The 20,911-nt window shown below is 34.4% G+C and overlaps 2 protein-coding genes across 2 annotated transcripts; both read right to left on the reverse strand.

Moving 5' to 3' along the window:
- Positions 1-9,856: 9,856 nt before the first annotated feature.
- Positions 9,857-10,990, reverse strand: LOC141680965 (F-box/kelch-repeat protein At3g23880-like). The gene has a single exon (XM_074487036.1). It carries the CDS (start codon positions 10,988-10,990, stop codon positions 9,857-9,859), a length of 1,134 nt encoding a protein of 377 aa, XP_074343137.1.
- Positions 10,991-16,003: 5,013 nt separating this feature from the next.
- Positions 16,004-17,137, reverse strand: LOC141680966 (F-box/kelch-repeat protein At3g23880-like). The gene has a single exon (XM_074487037.1). It carries the CDS (start codon positions 17,135-17,137, stop codon positions 16,004-16,006), a length of 1,134 nt encoding a protein of 377 aa, XP_074343138.1.
- Between the last annotated feature and the right edge of the window lie 3,774 nt (positions 17,138-20,911).

The following is a 20,911-nucleotide window of genomic DNA, read 5'->3' on the forward strand; positions in this document are numbered from 1 at the left end:
GCTTGATAGAATGACCGCTCAATATTCTATGCAACATCTTTTCAGATTTATTTGTATTTATATCTATGCGGTTGCTCGTAATATCCCCAAAAATATCATATTACAATGGTAAGGGTGCTGATCCCTACGAGCATATCACTCGATTTGAAAGGCTAATGAGATTGGATGGGAATAATCACATGACCATGTGTCAACTGTTTGAGATATACTCAAAGGAAAATGCTCAGGAATGCTATCACACACTGCACTCGACCTCCATCACATTATTTGACAAAATAAAGAGTAAATTTCTCCAACACTTTCATAACAACAGGAGACAAGACAAATGACTGCATCACTTGTTAACATCAAGTAGAGGCTAATGAGTTTCTGGCCACGTACATAAAGCTCTTAAATTTTTTGGCCACGTATATAAAGCTCTTGACTCATATTTTATGGACTAAGAAAATACCAGGGATTGATGGTATATTGATATATATATTCGACTTTTGAAGACCCGTAGCAGTCTCAGAGTCAAAGCATGAGAAATTGGTAAGTCGAGTTTTAAGAAATTTTAAGGCATACGGACTATCTCATAATGCGCATGTATAGTTTAAAAAGATATCTACTGAATCAGATTACTTGATGCTTGTAACCATATGATGCAAGAAAAATCAAACACGATTTAATACCGTATAGAATTGTTGAATGTTTGGAAGCAAGGTTCAGTTATAAAACCTCCATTGAAAGTTAAATTATAGAAGTGCTAACAAGAGAAATGTCCAACAAGGATATATCCTCATAAAGAGGCTCATCCAATAAGTCTCAGTTCAGGAATCTCGGTCTATTGAGGCTAAGCTGAAAAAGACTCAGCCTAATGAGTGTCATTTTAAAGGTTCGGTCATATAATTCACAACTCAGTAGGTTCAACTCAAAAAGGCTTCACCAAATGAGACTTATCTAAATATCAAATAGATGTACGTATACATAAAATTTAATATTCATTTCATAAGAAAAGATATCCTTAAAATATGACTTGTTCCTAAAGATTATGAATAAGATGAGGTGATGAAAATTTTAGGAAAGAACTATATATATATTGGTGAAAATATAAACTTGATTCATGAATCTATATGTTTTTAAAGTTCATGTACTAAGATGTGAAAAGTCTATGCAATAGATGATTCTAGAAAATCTTATTTATCTATATGTTATTAAAGTTCATGTATTGCTTATATACATGTTCCAGATGAGAAAAGAACAAAACTTGACTCTAAAAGTGAGAAATTCGTTTTCATTGGCTATAAACATGGTACCAAGGGCTATAAGTTTTACAATCCGCATACTGGAAAACTTATCGCCAGCAGGGATGCTCATTTCGATGAAAGTAAATCATGGTTGTGGGATGTGCCTCAAAATGACGAGTATATAATCTTTTCTCAGCAAGAAGAAGTTGCATCTGAAAATAGAGATGTGATTACACCACCAGATTCTCCACATAATAAAGAATCTGATTACGATTCTGATGGCCCTATCCGAATGAGAAATATTTCTGACATATATGATGAAAGCAGTGAGATCAATACTCCAAATTTATTTGTTGATGAAAATCCAAATATTTTTGTCTATTTGCTGATATAGAGCCATTAAATTTTGAAGATGCAAATTTAAAGAGAGAATGGAAGCAGGCAATGAACGAGGAGATTCAAGCTATTAAAAGAAATGATACGTGGGAATTAGCAGCATTTCCGAAAGGGCAAAAAGTGATCGGGGTAAAATGGGTATACAAAGTAAAGAAAAGTGAACTCGGAGAAGTGGAGAAATTCAAATCCCGTCTTGTTGCAAAGGGCTATAATAAAAAACATGGTATTGACTATGACGAGGTCTTTGCCCCTCACTACGCCATAGATTGGATTCCGCAACCCCAAAAAACCGTTACTAAAGGCCAAAAAAGCGTTGTTAAAGGCCAAAAAAGGCTATGGCGACTCTTTTTCGGGGTTGCAATTTCAGGCGTTGCTATAGAGTTTTTTGCAACCCCGGTGACACCCTATTGCAACCCCTGGTTATCCGTTACGTAAATGTGCTATTACAACACCAATGGGGTTGCAATTGGTCTTAAAAAGTGTTACAATAGGGTTTGGGCTATCAGTATTATTTATGGGCCCCAACATGTGGGGTATCGATGCAACCTTTTTACAACGCTTTTTAGTATTTTTTGCAACGCTTTTTAGTGTTTTTCTATATATAAGTAGTAGTCATAAATTTGATATATTACATCACAACAATATATTACATTTTTAATTTTACAACATACATTGTCCAAGGCACATACCTTGTATTACACATGATTTTGTTTTCAGCAATACAAAAAAAATGCTGTTATGTAACTATTGTACTCAGCTTCATATATAGCATAACCAAAGGTCTAATTCAGATAATCAAACTATGTTTACAGCTTTGACATATTTGTCTCTATTTTGTCCTATATTTGAGCAAATCAAGGAAGCATCGGAAGTTCCCCCATATTGAACGCAAAGAAACTAACACGTCCATGCTCAATATTACAAAACTTTAAGGGAATATCCAGGTCATCCAACAGCTGCTCATCCTGAAAGGATCATAAATTCTTACATCATCAATCTTAAGAAAACAGCTTCACAATATGAAGACCTACAAATATGGCAGTTATTTTTTTCATGAATCTGGACTACGAACGCAGTGCCCAGAATGAAAATTCAAGTCACATTAGAAAAAGCTTAAGACAGGGGATTTGGGGGGACAGGGATAAATTAGCAGAGCTTCGGGTAGTTTTTTTCTTTGCACAAAATTAAATTACTTGCACATTTGCACACCTTATCATCCAGCTCATTAATGGGTAATGCATCCCACGGGTATGTGCTTCCATCAGAAAACCTTTACTTAGAGTCCGCTGATTTATCAAAGTAGCTATCCACGTTGTCCAACTGCTGCTCATCCTGAAAGAATCATATATTGTTACATCAATCTCCAAAAGAAAAACAGCTTCAGAACATAATTAATGAGCTAATTGTGAAATGAAAAAATGGTGTACTGTGCCAGGGGCTTTCTTTTGTAATTGATATTGGTGTCAAAACTTGCAACTTGAGCACATTAATTGTCTACCTGATCATGTAACATAATTAGAAGGTTCTACTTAGTTTGATGAATAAACTATAACAACACATTACAAAAAACCTGATCATATTATCTTGCACCTGAAGCTTCAAACTCTCAGACCTTTCCTTTCAAGAAGAAGGGGAAAAATGGTGTTAAAGGAATTCTGTCTTGAAACTTACTGGAGCTAATATGTATTTAGGGCATGACAGCGCCATAGCTACACTTCACTTGGGCTGCCAATGCCTTGAATATTTCTGGGCAAGAATCACTGCCCTTGTCACCATAAGCTTCTCTCGTTAGTGGAATCGTGCAGTTATTTTTTCCCAAACAATGCTGCTCATCAGAAACAAAGGAAATGAGTGACTTTAAGATATCGAGCACACACACAATTAATGTATGATGTTACCTGTTCGATAGCTTGCTGGCTAATGGGAGAGTGGCAGTTTCCAAGACTATACAATCCGCAGACACCGATAGGGTCGCCAAAGCTTGCAAACTCCACTTTTTCAATGACTTTACCGGCGGGGCAATGTAGTTGAGCTCCTTCTTTTAATCCATCATCCAATAGCCGCAACTGGTTACTTTTCCTCTCGTATGAATGAACTGAAGGGGAAGTTGCCCTTGGTATATGATACCTACATTATTTTTACAACCAAATTTTGAAGTTGGTCAATTATATAACGTTTCAGATGCTATTCTGCTATGCAAGTATCAGGTACCAGGCTATTATTCAGATACGTACTCTGATTGAGAGGGCTTCCCAAGAGGTGTAATAAATGATGTCCAGTAACGTCCAATGCTATTGCCGTTGATCCAACAATGCCCTTTCTGCATTGAGTCCATGGTGATAGCAAAAGGATCATCTCCTTGCGGAATATCAAAATATGCCTGCATCCATGTATGTTACATGTTAAGTTTGTCGTAGCAAGCCACTAATCATTTCGTTTAGACTGATGGTTTTCCCCTTGCTGGTATGTAATATAATGATTGTACATAGAAACAACTTTCAGATAAAAGTTAAGAAATTATTTAACTATTTTTTTAAACAACTTAAATTGCAAGGTGATAACATAATTTACCTTATACCATGTTGCTGGAGTTCCTAGTCCCGTATCTGGTTCCCATTTCACTTTTTGTGCTCCCTCCTCTGTATACAACTGAAGCTTCTCACCACCAACACCAACCTACATGGCATAAATTTTTATATAACAAGCCGACTCTGTCATTATTCTATAAACTATATTGTTATAACATGATACTACAAGTACACACATCAAATTGCCCCCAGTTAAATGTATGTACCTCGTGCCCCAAGTTATTCTGTGTGAGATCAAGCGTTCTGGTGTTCAAACCTTTGATTACAAGCGTATCAGGTCCTGTCCATCTCTTCTCCATGTGAGCTCCGCTGTTCAATATACAAACAGTGAAGTAAATAACAATCTCCTTTCTTTTGTGAAACGTTTTAGCTTGCTTACAACTTATGAACGCACATACAAACACATCTCTGTAAATAAAGCTGTGAATTGATAATATACTTACCTGGATACCTAGTGTCATGCACAATAATGATATGTGATTGATTCCTGGCCTAAGATTTACTGGTTTCTCTTGCACAAATTGCTTCACATCTAACTTTCCATGAGCAAATCATAATAACAATTTCATCAACTGTTAGTCCAATTTGCTAACAAAATGCACAATAACACATTTATAAGTTTCTATCTTTATTTCTCAACTACAAGTTCTCCATTGACAAATGAAACCATGGCATGACCGTTATTCTGGATTTGCATAACCGGCAACACATCAGGCCTCATTGGTAGATCACGTCGATCCAAATTGAAACTGCGTTCATATATTGTTCATCAATCAACGATAAAATCGCCGATTTCGCTCTAAAACCATCACTCTTACTCAATTTCAACAATTTAGGTAACAACTTCTGCAATTGAACCGGTTCAGGATCCGGCGCCGCGTCAATCGCCGCGGCTAAACACAAAGCCGAACCGGTTTGCAAGTTCAAGTCATGTTCGTGCAAAATTACGTCAATTAGCGGCTTCGATAGTGTTGAGAATGACGGTTTAGTGATCTGTGAAGCCATGGAGGTGACGGCGGTGACACAGGCGAGACGCACGGCGGAGTCGGAGTCGCGGGGACGGCGTACGACGGCGGCGAGCATTTTGGAGAGATGCGGAGAGAGATTGTCGCCGTGTGAAGTGGATAGAAGACCTAATAGACCCAAATTGATTTCCCCCTTATTTTTTTATCTGAAATTTTCACTTCCCGCTTGCTGAAAAACTTAGCGGGTCAAAGTTTAATGGCCCAACCCAACTATTTCAGCAGCATGGTCATTGCCAATTTATTTATATATTTAATTTTATAAATTTTATTAAATTAAACACATCCTATTCATTACAATTAATTGATTACTTTAAATTATTTATAAAATTTTAAAACTATTAGAAGATGTTATGTTCTATACTCAATTCATTTAGTGATTTTAGTTAAAAATAATTCATATACTAATATTATTAACTTCTAAAAATAAATAAAATATATATTTTAATTACTATTTCATTTCTATGTAAAAAATTATTAATTAGTTAAATTCAGAAAAATCATCTTTAATTATATATGTCATTTTGGTAACACATTTTGACTCTACCGCAACATCAAAAAAGAGGGGTTGCGGTAGACATTGATTTTGAAGGCTATTATTACACTTTTGTTTGTAACCCTAGTGTGAACGGTTGCGGAATCCAGTTTATGGCATAGTGCCTGTTGCGCGCCTAGAGACTATTCAATTGATTATTTCACTAGCAGCTCAACACAAATGGAAGCTATTTCAAATGGATGTAAAATCTGCGTTTTTAAATGGTAATCTTGAAGAAGAAGTTTACATCCAACAACCCCAGGGATTTGTTGTTAAAGGTCATGAAGACAAAGTGCTGAAATTAAGAAAAGTGTTATATGGCTTAAAGAAAGCTCCCAGAGCGTGGTACAGTAGAATTGACAAATATTTTCGAGATCAAGGATTTATCAAATGTCCGGATGAGCATGCGCTTTATGTCAAAACTGATATAACCGCTAGTTTTATGCTTGTATGTTTATATATGAATGACCTGATTTTTAGAGGAAATAATGAAAAAATGTTTGAAGAATTCAAGAAGGTAATGACTCAAGAATTTGACACGACTGATCTAGGTCTCATGTCATATTATCTGGGAATACAAGTAAAGCAAAGTGAAGATAAAAATTTTATATGTCAAAAAGTTTATGCGAAGAAGGTTCTGGAAAAATTCAAGATGGAGGGCTGTAGTCCTGTAAGCACCCCGATATCGCGTGGAACAAAACTGTTAAAAATTGATGGAAGTAAGAAGGATGATCAATTTCTTTACAGGAGCATTATTGGAAGCTTAAGATATCTGACTTGCACGAGGCCTGATATTTTATATGGTGCTGGTCTAATTAGTCGTTATATGGAAGCACCAACAATTTCACACATGAAAATGGCTAAAAGGATACTTCGATATATTAAAGGTACTCTTGATTATGCTCTTACTTATTTTCCATCAACGGATTTTACACTTTATGGATATAGTGACAGTGATTGGGGTGGTGATGTTGACAACCGAAGAAGCACAACTGGTTTTATATTTTTTCTGGGGAATACTGCTTTTACTTGGTGTTCAAAGAAACAACCAGTAGTGACCTTGTCTACTTATAAAGCTGAATACTTTCTGCTGCATCGTGTATCTGTCATGCCATTTGCTTAAGAAAACTATAAAGACTGATTCATGTGCCTCAGGGAAAATCTACTACTATATATATTGATAACAAATCTGTCATTGAGTTAGCAAAGAATCCAACATTTCATGACAGAAGCAAACATATCGACACTAGATACCACTTCATCAGAGAATGTGTTGAAAGAAAGGAGGTGGAGCTGACTTATGTGAGAAATGAGAACAAATGACCAGATTGCAGATATATTCACCAAGGTGCTGGAATTTGAAGATTTTACAAGACTGCGTACTTGGATTGGAGTTCACAAAGAAGATCAAGTTTAAGGGGGTGTTGAAAATATAAACTTGATTCATGAATCTATATGTTATTAAAGTTCATGTACTAGGATGTGAAAAGTCTATACAATAGATGATTCTAGAAAATCTTATTTATTTTCATTCATGTGTTAAAACCAAGTCTGGAGTATATAATGTGTGCTCGGGTCATTTGTTAATTAAGCCAAGTAGCTTCTGATTGATAAATTAGTCCCATCCATAAATCATATTTAAGCCCTCCTGTGTCATTTGAATATCCTGATTTGTATTTGTTTTTCTATCATATATATGTACATGGATACCTTCAGAGGATAGACTTTTGAACCCAATGAAATTTGTTAAATTCAACCCTAATTTCATATCAAACCAAAAAATCCAATATTAAAGATATATACGTACAATTGATCCTACCTATATATTCAATTTTGAGGTTCAATTCCTAATGAAAATTAGTCTTAACAAGCACTGACACATGATGAAGAATTAACTTATCATGTCAATTTTTAGAAGAATAAAATGCAAGAAGTAATATAAACAAACATGCTAAGTTATTGTCCTTTCCTTTTTCACTTATTGTTTAAAGAGTTAGGGTGATAGTAAGCTTTTAACATATATATACATTTAAGAACTCTCACAACTTATGTTGTTAACCAGAGGGCTCAAATATGCCATCCTTTGTGTTGTAGAGTACTGCGACTGAATCCAAAATAAGTGAGGTAGTGTACTATGATTGAATTCAAAAGTTGGAAAAAAGTATTTCACCCAAATTTAAAGAAAATAAAGATATTGGAAAGAAATATTTTATTCTTACTCATATAAACAATTAGAGAAAAATCTATGAATTTGTTCTCCTACATTTTGAAGAAGAATAATTATTACTGGTAAGAATTATTTTGGAGTAAAACATATGAATTCTTACTAAAAAATTATTTAAATAAAAATAATTCTTACTCAAAATTTTTACACACACTTACTTATACTAGACTATCAAAGATTAGATTTTTTTTGAATAGTTCTAAACAAAACATGCATCTAGACCAATACATTGGATCTAGAAAATATAAATTCTTGCACCTATAAATTTATATAATATAAATTTTTTATTAAGTAAGATTTTAAATATATAATTTTAACATACTCATTTATTTTAACTATTCTGAAAACAGTTCCAAATTTTAGGAAAAATTTCTTTTGTGAAGGCTTGCTATCTTTTTTCACAAAACTTTTTTATTGCACATTCTTCCTTGGTCACTAAAATACTATGGCCTTCTTGTCCAACCTACTTGATGAGTTTTACTCATTTTAAAATTCACTTTTATATGCTCACATACTGAAGGCCAAAACCTATCTTCCTATAATTCACTTTTATATACTTGATGGGTTTTGTTCATGTATAAAAAATTCATACTCAATTTCTTTTCTTCTTTGGGATAAACTAAAAACCACATAAAACTCTTTTAACCAAAAAACAACTAATTTTTTTGACTATTATACCACTTTGCTAAAAAAAAGATCCCAACCAAACTCACATATAAAAAGGATATACCATAAGAATATTTGATTTTAATTCATATGTACACATTTAGAATATATGAATAGGTCCTCATATGAATATTTTAGAGAAAAATATATACTCATAACTCTTAAAATAACATATAAAATCTTACTCAAATAATTAAAATATTTGAATACCAATAATTCTTATTGAAGTTTCAAATCATACGGGTTCGTAGAAAAATCTACACGGACCTAAATACACAGACTCATAGAATAGCAACCCCAGACACAGGAAAACACACCCCATCTTTTTTCTTTAAATTTAGGACTTAGGGTTTAGGGTAAAAATACATTAATTATATATTCTATATTAAATAAAAGCATATATGTAAAGAAAGAATGATATATATATATATATATGTGTGTGTTATAATGGAAAAAAGTAATACAGAATTTTATATTTTTGAAGACACAAGATTTGACTTTTGCAGTTTATACCATATAATGTCTAGCTAGATTATTAACATGCACGATATGTCCTCATATGAACACATTTAGAGTACATGAATATGTAGTCATATGAAAATTTTAGACAAAAATAATTTTTATACTAATAACTCGGGAAAGAACATATAAAATCTTACTCAAATAATTAAATATTTCAATACGACCAATTTTTATTAAAAATTTAAACTATAGTGGTTCATAAAAAAATCTGCACGGCCTAAATATGGGATTCTAAGAAATTTATGTTTTATGAATAGTTTCAGATATTACATGCATCTATAAGAATGCATTGAATATAGAAACCACAAATACATTTATATATATATGGACAATTTTCTAAAATATATGTCATTTTAGTTTTTATAATTTGAACATAATATCATCACATAGGTGTGAATACAAGCAACTTGTTGCATATTAGAATAGCAACCCTAATACAGGAAAACACACCCCATCATAGAATATGATAGATAAAATGTAATATTACATAATACATTTGAATCTTTTGTAATTAAATAAATCAATCAATATAAATATAAACTTTTACTATGCATATTATAAATTAGGTTTTATACATACAATTTTTTTAAAGTCTTCCCCTAATCACAGTAGTCTGAAGAAGTAATATAAAAAACATGTAAATATAAATATTTTCATTTCTTTTCACTTGCTGATGTTTACAAGCTGGGTGAAACTAAACTCTCAACATAGGTATACACTTTTGAACTCAGACAACTTCTGTTGTTTAGCAGATCCCTGAATGTGTTATCCTTTGTGTCGTAGAGTACTATGGTTGAATCCACAAGAAGCATAATATCACCATTTACAGAAGTGCAGATAGGTGTAGGTGTAACATAAAGGCTGCGATTTAGCCTATCCATATGTGGGATGGTGAACAATTTTATCCATGAATCTTGATCACCACAATCTCTCATTACCCATAACTCGACACGGGCATCAAGGGACATCTTGCGGAGCACACAAAGGTTTTCACAGAAAGTGCCCACACTCCATGTCATTATAGCTTCTCCACAGTTTGGCAGCATAACTTCTCGAAATGTATCCCTTATTACATCAAGAGAAATAATATAAGGAAACCTTTGTGGGACGTCTTTAAGCTGCAGATTGGGAGTGACAAGCCAGTGCATAGCTCCATTTCCCAAGTACCCTCCAGACGGCAGCTTATAAGAAACAAAATCTCCAATCAATCTCCAAGAGTCAGATTTTGAGCTATAAACTGACATTTCATGTTTCCAATCAGTGGTAGCGACCGCAAATACTTTAAAATCATCGGCTAATTCATTGTAGCAAAACCCATAGGTTATATGCTTATAACGACGAGTAATCGTATCAAGCATAGGTAGTTTTCTTGAATTTCTTGTGGATGGGTTCCAAAAGAAAACGTAGTTACCGCGACCTGTTAAACAAATCAACCCATTACAGTAACCTACTACATAGGTGATTGTATCCGGATATTCAAGCTCAAGGGCTTCAATATTGTGAGGCTCATTAAGCAGTGAATATATGGAACAACTTTTTAGCTGAAGATCCGAATTAAAAGGTGTATAACTAGAAAGGAGACGATGTTGAGTAAAATGAGGGTCATTAGATGATTTAGAGAGGTGTGTTTTGATAAAATGGGAACTAGAAATTATAGACCGCCATGAGTTGCAAACTCCCTTACATCGGGAAAGATCCCTCACTGTCAGCCTTAAAAACACGTTGTACATGATTTCTTCTGGAATGAAAGGGATGGTGTCAGGGTTTGTGCTTTCATGACTTGCCATTGGCTTGAATTTCTTAGATCTCATTGTCTGAAGGAATAGAAAGTAGTTTGGTGGCCGAATGATGTTTGGTGGCTGAATGATGTCTAGATAAAAGGATGGTCCTACTTATATATGTAGCGATAAAAACCCTAATCCAAAACCCTAGTCAAACGGCATTTTTTTCAAAAGTCTGTTTTGGGTATTAAATATTATCAATTTATATCTATAACAATTTTGACACAATTTCAAAATTTATTTCTCTAATTAGAATTCGTTTAATATTTTCTAAAATTAATTGTAAATTAAAATTTAATAATATATGACAATATGTTACAATACGACCTCAATAAATCATTTTGTTTCCTATTATCATTATTAATATTTTTAACCCAATTTTCACACAACATCCTGCTAATTACCATTTTCAAGTTAATTTCATTTTCTTCTCAACAAGGGTTTGCAAGTATTCTTAGATGAGTAATACTAGACGCACAAAAATTAGAAAAAAAATGTTATAAAATGACGTGACATGGGTGAAGGGGCAATATGAAATAATTTGAAAGGGTGTTATTAGTGTGAATTCCGGATTTCATTTACATGTAGCCAACAAAATTTTTTATAACTATTTTGGAAATTAATTTCGTACGTGTACTATTTTTTATCTGGGTATGATCTTAGAGATGAAAGAAGATAGTCATCCTTGAAATTTGCCCCATCCTACGACTGGGTAACAATGAATTCTTACTTTAAGAAAGAATTAGATGATAAAGTTTCAAGAGTGAAACCCATGTTACTCAAATTTATCTTTCTTCATATTCCTACTAGAGATATCAATATAAGGACGATAACTTTTTTTTATAAGAAGTGTGTGCTTTACTAACTGTTAGATATAGATTTGGTAAAAAAACAGAGGGCTATTAATCCGCGTATTCTATGCCATAATTTTAAAAGCGTGAATGCATTATCACATTGGTTGCTTCTTTCACACTTATTTTATTTTCAGAAGAATTTTCAGCATGTTTCAATATAACCTGAATAAAATAACCATAAAATGGATGATGCAAAGGTAACTGTGAAATTTAACAAAAGTGACTAATTTCATTTCAAATAAATTTATGATTCTCACTTGGTGAATTGGTCAAGTTTTTTCCCGAGATATTTTCAGAAACTTATTGGAACTTGTTCATTCCCTATAGGCTCTTCAGCCGAAATAATGGAAATTCTCAACTTCATACAAAAAGAATATTCTCGATGGGGAGAAATTCGGAGAAAGAGTTTAAACAGGTGCATAATAGAACTCTCATTACAGGAAAATGGTTAATAAATATCGGTTCTGCACCGATGTCTAGGTGGGTGTGGAGAAAAGTCATAGTCTTTCACATCGGTTATGCACCCATGTCTAAGGAAATTCATACATCATTTTTTACTCAGAATTATCATCGCCCTCAAGATCATCAAGAAGATAACAATCAGATTTATACGCGGATGAGGGCATTAGACGATCAAAAACTAGATAATCCTAGAACGAGAACATTTGAATTGAATGATAGTGCAAATGACTCTCCCCAAAACCTGTCCCGACCATGTGATGATGGTCGAAAGGATGATAACGGTCAAAGGATGTTGGACATGTAGAACGAGTTGTTCAAGGGCATAAGGAAGGCAAAAGATACGAAGATCGATATGAGGAATATCGTTATGTTGACTTGAAGTGTAAAAATAGTTGATATGCATGGGATTAAATATATAGTTTTTTTTGTCATTTTTGAGTTTATAAAATTACAAATTTAGGCTTCATTAAATTTTACATTTTATTACAAAGATGTTGATTTTTGAGTCAATATGTCAAATTGGCGTTAATATATGTCAAATTTATTAATATATGGTAAGTGTAGTACTTCGTGTGTGTTATCACTTTGGTTTTGGTCCTATGCAATGCAGGGCGTATTTTGGTATGTTGTTGTGATCGGAGCTTTTCTTGTCATTATTTCGGCGTTGATGGTAAAAGATAAAGGCAAGAGGCTGGTGGGGGAGACGTGCAAAGAATCAAGGACCCAAATAAACACGCCTCATAGGCTACGTAGGGGCAGAAGTAGTGCTGGTGGTGGCACATGTGGTGCTGGTGGGACAAAGGTGGTGGTTCTAGGGGAGATCCTCACGTTCTTTGTGGGATGAACCCGAGGAGGATGAGATATTGATGCCGGGCGAGGAGATAGAGCGCCAAGTACCGTGACAAGCACAATAACCTAATTATACACCTCTATCCGAGACACACTCAAAAGGTTGTTGGGGAAATAAGCCCCCCATCCAATTTTGATCGGTATCGAGAAAGGACAGTAAGTATATCTATTTGGTAATGGTTTTGACTTCTTTATTGGCACATATAAATATTGACAAGTGCGAAATTTTGACTACTAAATATAGTATCAAGAACTCTGATGTGAAAAGGACCTTTAAATAAATTTTTGCAAGTACATTGGCCCCAGGATGCCAACTTTTGTTAACAAAGTGATTAAGGAGTTTAAGTCACGTTACATATATATATAGCATTTGTGTGTCTGTGTGTGTGTTTCATCATATTTTGAATATCATAATTGAATCAACAACTTATCTTTTGCAGAAGTATTACAAGCTTATAGCTATATAAGATTACTCTCAGTAAGGTCAATGTTTACAAAGATTTTGTAACACACATGAATGCAATAAAAAAACTGAACGAGGTGAAATCAAAGGCATACTCTGATGCCGATAAGAGGGGTTTGCCGTTGTCAGAGGTCAATCGCGGTGATAATGAATGGTGGAAGGATGCACGAGACCATTGCAAATTTCATCCCACCAACATTGCTCTTTGAATCCGGGAATCGCAAGGAGCAAAATAAAAAGCATAATGCCGGTGCAAAAGCTCATGAATATATAAGAAATTTTTGATAGTTTTTAGTACATATTTTTGGATTTTACGCATCGAGCATTTATTTTTTAAAATATTAAGTACAAGAATCGGGATGCATTGGATGCAATGCCCGAAAGGTAGAGGCAGCTGGACATCCTATCCAATGGTGGCTCGAGGCAGTTGCACCGGTAATGACAAGGCCTCCCAAAAAAGAGCTACCTAGTTTTCCAAAAATTTCGGCATCTTCACGCCTCCCTGATCTTTCTGCGAATTATAAAGCTCGACGTGGTGATGATGCCGCATCTTGTAGCCAACCCGCACGTGGATCTATTATGCCGGATGGTATTTTTTACAACGTGGTCCGGATATAATGGAAGGTGTAGCAGGAAATACATCCAAATACCATCAGGAACCCACATACAAGAGAGTAAATATCATTGCCCAGGTCATGCTTGATATGCATAACAATGTAGACAATTATGTCACCGTCTTCTCAGCTACCCTTCTTGGAGAGGTGACCCGTTATGTCGGGACCTTACTCACCCTAATCTGGAAAAGTATAAGGTGGAGCACAAAGAGGTAAAATCATAAAATTTCTCAATTTAGGCCTAATAGTGTTATTTTGAGGCGTTTTAACTCAACTGTATTTTAGGCTATAAGGGGGGCTGAAGAAGGCAGAGATGACACCACCACCAGCAGCGAGGAGGGAAAACCACCAGCAGCGAGGAGGGAAAAGAGGAGGACGAAAATGAGGAGCATGACCGGGAAGGGGACGATGAAAATGATGGCCACGAAGATGACGGTGGCCACGAATACGATGGTGGCGCTAATTAGTAGTTTTTAGTTAATTGTTTATTACTGCTTCTGTCCCATTCAATTTTCTACATATTTTTTTAATAGATGGCACGCATTTTAAGGTGAATATAAAGTATACTTCCATAATTTATTTTTTAATTTTTCGTTCTTTGTATTTAAACATTGAATTTTTATTTAAAATTAAATAATTAAAAAAAAATTATGTAACTATAGTTTACGGGAGCATTTAAGTGTGTGTCGAACTCCACGTTCCCCAATATTTTTTAACTATAATTAAAAAATAATTTAAGTATAACGACTGTATCATTCAAAACTAGTCGGTACAATTTGGTCCGTATTAAACTTAACCCAAAAATTTCGCGAGGCTAAAATGACTACTTCGGTCGCATATTATACCGACCACGTGGATCGGCCGAAAGACGATCGTAAATTTAAATAAAAAATGGATAAAATCGACCGAAGGGTTATTATCGGTCATTTTTCTTTAAATTTAGGACTTAGGGTTTAGGGTAAAAATACATTAATTATATATTCTATATTAAATAAAAGCATATATGTAAAGAAAGAATGATATATATATATATATATGTGTGTGTTATAATGGAAAAAAGTAATACAGAATTTTATATTTTTGAAGACACAAGATTTGACTTTTGCAGTTTATACCATATAATGTCTAGCTAGATTATTAACATGCACGATATGTCCTCATATGAACACATTTAGAGTACATGAATATGTAGTCATATGAAAATTTTAGACAAAAATAATTTTTATACTAATAACTCGGGAAAGAACATATAAAATCTTACTCAAATAATTAAATATTTCAATACGACCAATTTTTATTAAAAATTTAAACTATAGTGGTTCATAAAAAAATCTGCACGGCCTAAATATGGGATTCTAAGAAATTTATGTTTTATGAATAGTTTCAGATATTACATGCATCTATAAGAATGCATTGAATATAGAAACCACAAATACATTTATATATATATGGACAATTTTCTAAAATATATGTCATTTTAGTTTTTATAATTTGAACATAATATCATCACATAGGTGTGAATACAAGCAACTTGTTGCATATTAGAATAGCAACCCTAATACAGGAAAACACACCCCATCATAGAATATGATAGATAAAATGTAATATTACATAATACATTTGAATCTTTTGTAATTAAATAAATCAATCAATATAAATATAAACTTTTACTATGCATATTATAAATTAGGTTTTATACATACAATTTTTTTAAAGTCTTCCCCTAATCACAGTAGTCTGAAGAAGTAATATAAAAAACATGTAAATATAAATATTTTCATTTCTTTTCACTTGCTGATGTTTACAAGCTGGGTGAAACTAAACTCTCAACATAGGTATACACTTTTGAACTCAGACAACTTCTGTTGTTTAGCAGATCCCTGAATGTGTTATCCTTTGTGTCGTAGAGTACTATGGTTGAATCCACAAGAAGCATAATATCACCATTTACAGAAGTGCAGATAGGTGTAGGTGTAACATAAAGGCTGCGATTTAGCCTATCCATATGTGGGATGGTGAACAATTTTATCCATGAATCTTGATCACCACAATCTCTCATTACCCATAACTCGACACGGGCATCAAGGGACATCTTGCGGAGCACACAAAGGTTTTCACAGAAAGTGCCCACACTCCATGTCATTATAGCTTCTCCACAGTTTGGCAGCATAACTTCTCGAAATGTATCCCTTATTACATCAAGAGAAATAATATAAGGAAACCTTTGTGGGACGTCTTTAAGCTGCAGATTGGGAGTGACAAGCCAGTGCATAGCTCCATTTCCCAAGTACCCTCCAGACGGCAGCTTATAAGAAACAAAATCTCCAATCAATCTCCAAGAGTCAGATTTTGAGCTATAAACTGACATTTCATGTTTCCAATCAGTGGTAGCGACCGCAAATACTTTAAAATCATCGGCTAATTCATTGTAGCAAAACCCATAGGTTATATGCTTATAACGACGAGTAATCGTATCAAGCATAGGTAGTTTTCTTGAATTTCTTGTGGATGGGTTCCAAAAGAAAACGTAGTTACCGCGACCTGTTAAACAAATCAACCCATTACAGTAACCTACTACATAGGTGATTGTATCCGGATATTCAAGCTCAAGGGCTTCAATATTGTGAGGCTCATTAAGCAGTGAATATATGGAACAACTTTTTAGCTGAAGATCCGAATTAAAAGGTGTATAACTAGAAAGGAGACGATGTTGAGTAAAATGAGGGTCATTAGATGATTTAGAGAGGTGTGTTTTGATAAAATGGGAACTAGAAATTATAGACCGCCATGAGTTGCAAACTCCCTTACATCGGGAAAGATCCCTCACTGTCAGCCTTAAAAACACGTTGTACATGATTTCTTCTGGAATGAAAGGGATGGTGTCAGGGTTTGTGCTTTCATGACTTGCCATTGGCTTGAATTTCTTAGATCTCATTGTCTGAAGGAATAGAAAGTAGTTTGGTGGCCGAATGATGTTTGGTGGCTGAATGATGTCTAGATAAAAGGATGGTCCTACTTATATATGTAGCGATAAAAACCCTAATCCAAAACCCTAGTCAAACGGCATTTTTTTCAAAAGTCTGTTTTGGGTATTAAATATTATCAATTTATATCTATAACAATTTTGACACAATTTCAAAATTTATTTCTCTAATTAGAATTCGTTTAATATTTTCTAAAATTAATTGTAAATTAAAATTTAATAATATATGACAATATGTTACAATACGACCTCAATAAATCATTTTGTTTCCTATTATCATTATTAATATTTTTAACCCAATTTTCACACAACATCCTGCTAATTACCATTTTCAAGTTAATTTCATTTTCTTCTCAACAAGGGTTTGCAAGTATTCTTAGATGAGTAATACTAGACGCACAAAAATTAGAAAAAAAATGTTATAAAATGACGTGACATGGGTGAAGGGGCAATATGAAATAATTTGAAAGGGTGTTATTAGTGTGAATTCCGGATTTCATTTACATGTAGCCAACAAAATTTTTTATAACTATTTTGGAAATTAATTTCGTACGTGTACTATTTTTTATCTGGGTATGATCTTAGAGATGAAAGAAGATAGTCATCCTTGAAATTTGCCCCATCCTACGACTGGGTAACAATGAATTCTTACTTTAAGAAAGAATTAGATGATAAAGTTTCAAGAGTGAAACCCATGTTACTCAAATTTATCTTTCTTCATATTCCTACTAGAGATATCAATATAAGGACGATAACTTTTTTTTATAAGAAGTGTGTGCTTTACTAACTGTTAGATATAGATTTGGTAAAAAAACAGAGGGCTATTAATCCGCGTATTCTATGCCATAATTTTAAAAGCGTGAATGCATTATCACATTGGTTGCTTCTTTCACACTTATTTTATTTTCAGAAGAATTTTCAGCATGTTTCAATATAACCTGAATAAAATAACCATAAAATGGATGATGCAAAGGTAACTGTGAAATTTAACAAAAGTGACTAATTTCATTTCAAATAAATTTATGATTCTCACTTGGTGAATTGGTCAAGTTTTTTCCCGAGATATTTTCAGAAACTTATTGGAACTTGTTCATTCCCTATAGGCTCTTCAGCCGAAATAATGGAAATTCTCAACTTCATACAAAAAGAATATTCTCGATGGGGAGAAATTCGGAGAAAGAGTTTAAACAGGTGCATAATAGAACTCTCATTACAGGAAAATGGTTAATAAATATCGGTTCTGCACCGATGTCTAGGTGGGTGTGGAGAAAAGTCATAGTCTTTCACATCGGTTATGCACCCATGTCTAAGGAAATTCATACATCATTTTTTACTCAGAATTATCATCGCCCTCAAGATCATCAAGAAGATAACAATCAGATTTATACGCGGATGAGGGCATTAGACGATCAAAAACTAGATAATCCTAGAACGAGAACATTTGAATTGAATGATAGTGCAAATGACTCTCCCCAAAACCTGTCCCGACCATGTGATGATGGTCGAAAGGATGATAACGGTCAAAGGATGTTGGACATGTAGAACGAGTTGTTCAAGGGCATAAGGAAGGCAAAAGATACGAAGATCGATATGAGGAATATCGTTATGTTGACTTGAAGTGTAAAAATAGTTGATATGCATGGGATTAAATATATAGTTTTTTTTGTCATTTTTGAGTTTATAAAATTACAAATTTAGGCTTCATTAAATTTTACATTTTATTACAAAGATGTTGATTTTTGAGTCAATATGTCAAATTGGCGTTAATATATGTCAAATTTATTAATATATGGTAAGTGTAGTACTTCGTGTGTGTTATCACTTTGGTTTTGGTCCTATGCAATGCAGGGCGTATTTTGGTATGTTGTTGTGATCGGAGCTTTTCTTGTCATTATTTCGGCGTTGATGGTAAAAGATAAAGGCAAGAGGCTGGTGGGGGAGACGTGCAAAGAATCAAGGACCCAAATAAACACGCCTCATAGGCTACGTAGGGGCAGAAGTAGTGCTGGTGGTGGCACATGTGGTGCTGGTGGGACAAAGGTGGTGGTTCTAGGGGAGATCCTCACGTTCTTTGTGGGATGAACCCGAGGAGGATGAGATATTGATGCCGGGCGAGGAGATAGAGCGCCAAGTACCGTGACAAGCACAATAACCTAATTATACACCTCTATCCGAGACACACTCAAAAGGTTGTTGGGGAAATAAGCCCCCCATCCAATTTTGATCGGTATCGAGAAAGGACAGTAAGTATATCTATTTGGTAATGGTTTTGACTTCTTTATTGGCACATATAAATATTGACAAGTGCGAAATTTTGACTACTAAATATAGTATCAAGAACTCTGATGTGAAAAGGACCTTTAAATAAATTTTTGCAAGTACATTGGCCCCAGGATGCCAACTTTTGTTAACAAAGTGATTAAGGAGTTTAAGTCACGTTACATATATATATAGCATTTGTGTGTCTGTGTGTGTGTTTCATCATATTTTGAATATCATAATTGAATCAACAACTTATCTTTTGCAGAAGTATTACAAGCTTATAGCTATATAAGATTACTCTCAGTAAGGTCAATGTTTACAAAGATTTTGTAACACACATGAATGCAATAAAAAAACTGAACGAGGTGAAATCAAAGGCATACTCTGATGCCGATAAGAGGGGTTTGCCGTTGTCAGAGGTCAATCGCGGTGATAATGAATGGTGGAAGGATGCACGAGACCATTGCAAATTTCATCCCACCAACATTGCTCTTTGAATCCGGGAATCGCAAGGAGCAAAATAAAAAGCATAATGCCGGTGCAAAAGCTCATGAATATATAAGAAATTTTTGATAGTTTTTAGTACATATTTTTGGATTTTACGCATCGAGCATTTATTTTTTAAAATATTAAGTACAAGAATCGGGATGCATTGGATGCAATGCCCGAAAGGTAGAGGCAGCTGGACATCCTATCCAATGGTGGCTCGAGGCAGTTGCACCGGTAATGACAAGGCCTCCCAAAAAAGAGCTACCTAGTTTTCCAAAAATTTCGGCATCTTCACGCCTCCCTGATCTTTCTGCGAATTATAAAGCTCGACGTGGTGATGATGCCGCATCTTGTAGCCAACCCGCACGTGGATCTATTATGCCGGATGGTATTTTTTACAACGTGGTCCGGATATAATGGAAGGTGTAGCAGGAAATACATCCAAATACCATCAGGAACCCACATACAAGAGAGTAAATATCATTGCCCAGGTCATGCTTGATATGCATAACAATGTAGACAATTATGTCACCGTCTTCTCAGCTACCCTTCTTGGAGAGGTGACCCGTTATGTCGGGACCTTACTCACCCTAATCTGGAAAAGTATAAGGTGGAGCACAAAGAGGTAAAATCATAAAATTTCTCAATTTAGGCCTAATAGTGTTATTTTGAGGCGTTTTAACTCAACTGTATTTTAGGCTATAAGGGGGGCTGAAGAAGGCAGAGATGACACCACCACCAGCAGCGAGGAGGGAAAACCACCAGCAGCGAGGAGGGAAAAGAGGAGGACGAAAATGAGGAGCATGACCGGGAAGGGGACGATGAAAATGATGGCCACGAAGATGACGGTGGCCACGAATACGATGGTGGCGCTAATTAGTAGTTTTTAGTTAATTGTTTATTACTGCTTCTGTCCCATTCAATTTTCTACATATTTTTTTAATAGATGGCACGCATTTTAAGGTGAATATAAAG

The sequence above is a fragment of the Apium graveolens genome, chromosome 8 (genome assembly GCF_009905375.1).
Source record: "Apium graveolens cultivar Ventura chromosome 8, ASM990537v1, whole genome shotgun sequence".
NCBI classification, from domain to species: Eukaryota; Viridiplantae; Streptophyta; class Magnoliopsida; order Apiales; family Apiaceae; genus Apium; species Apium graveolens.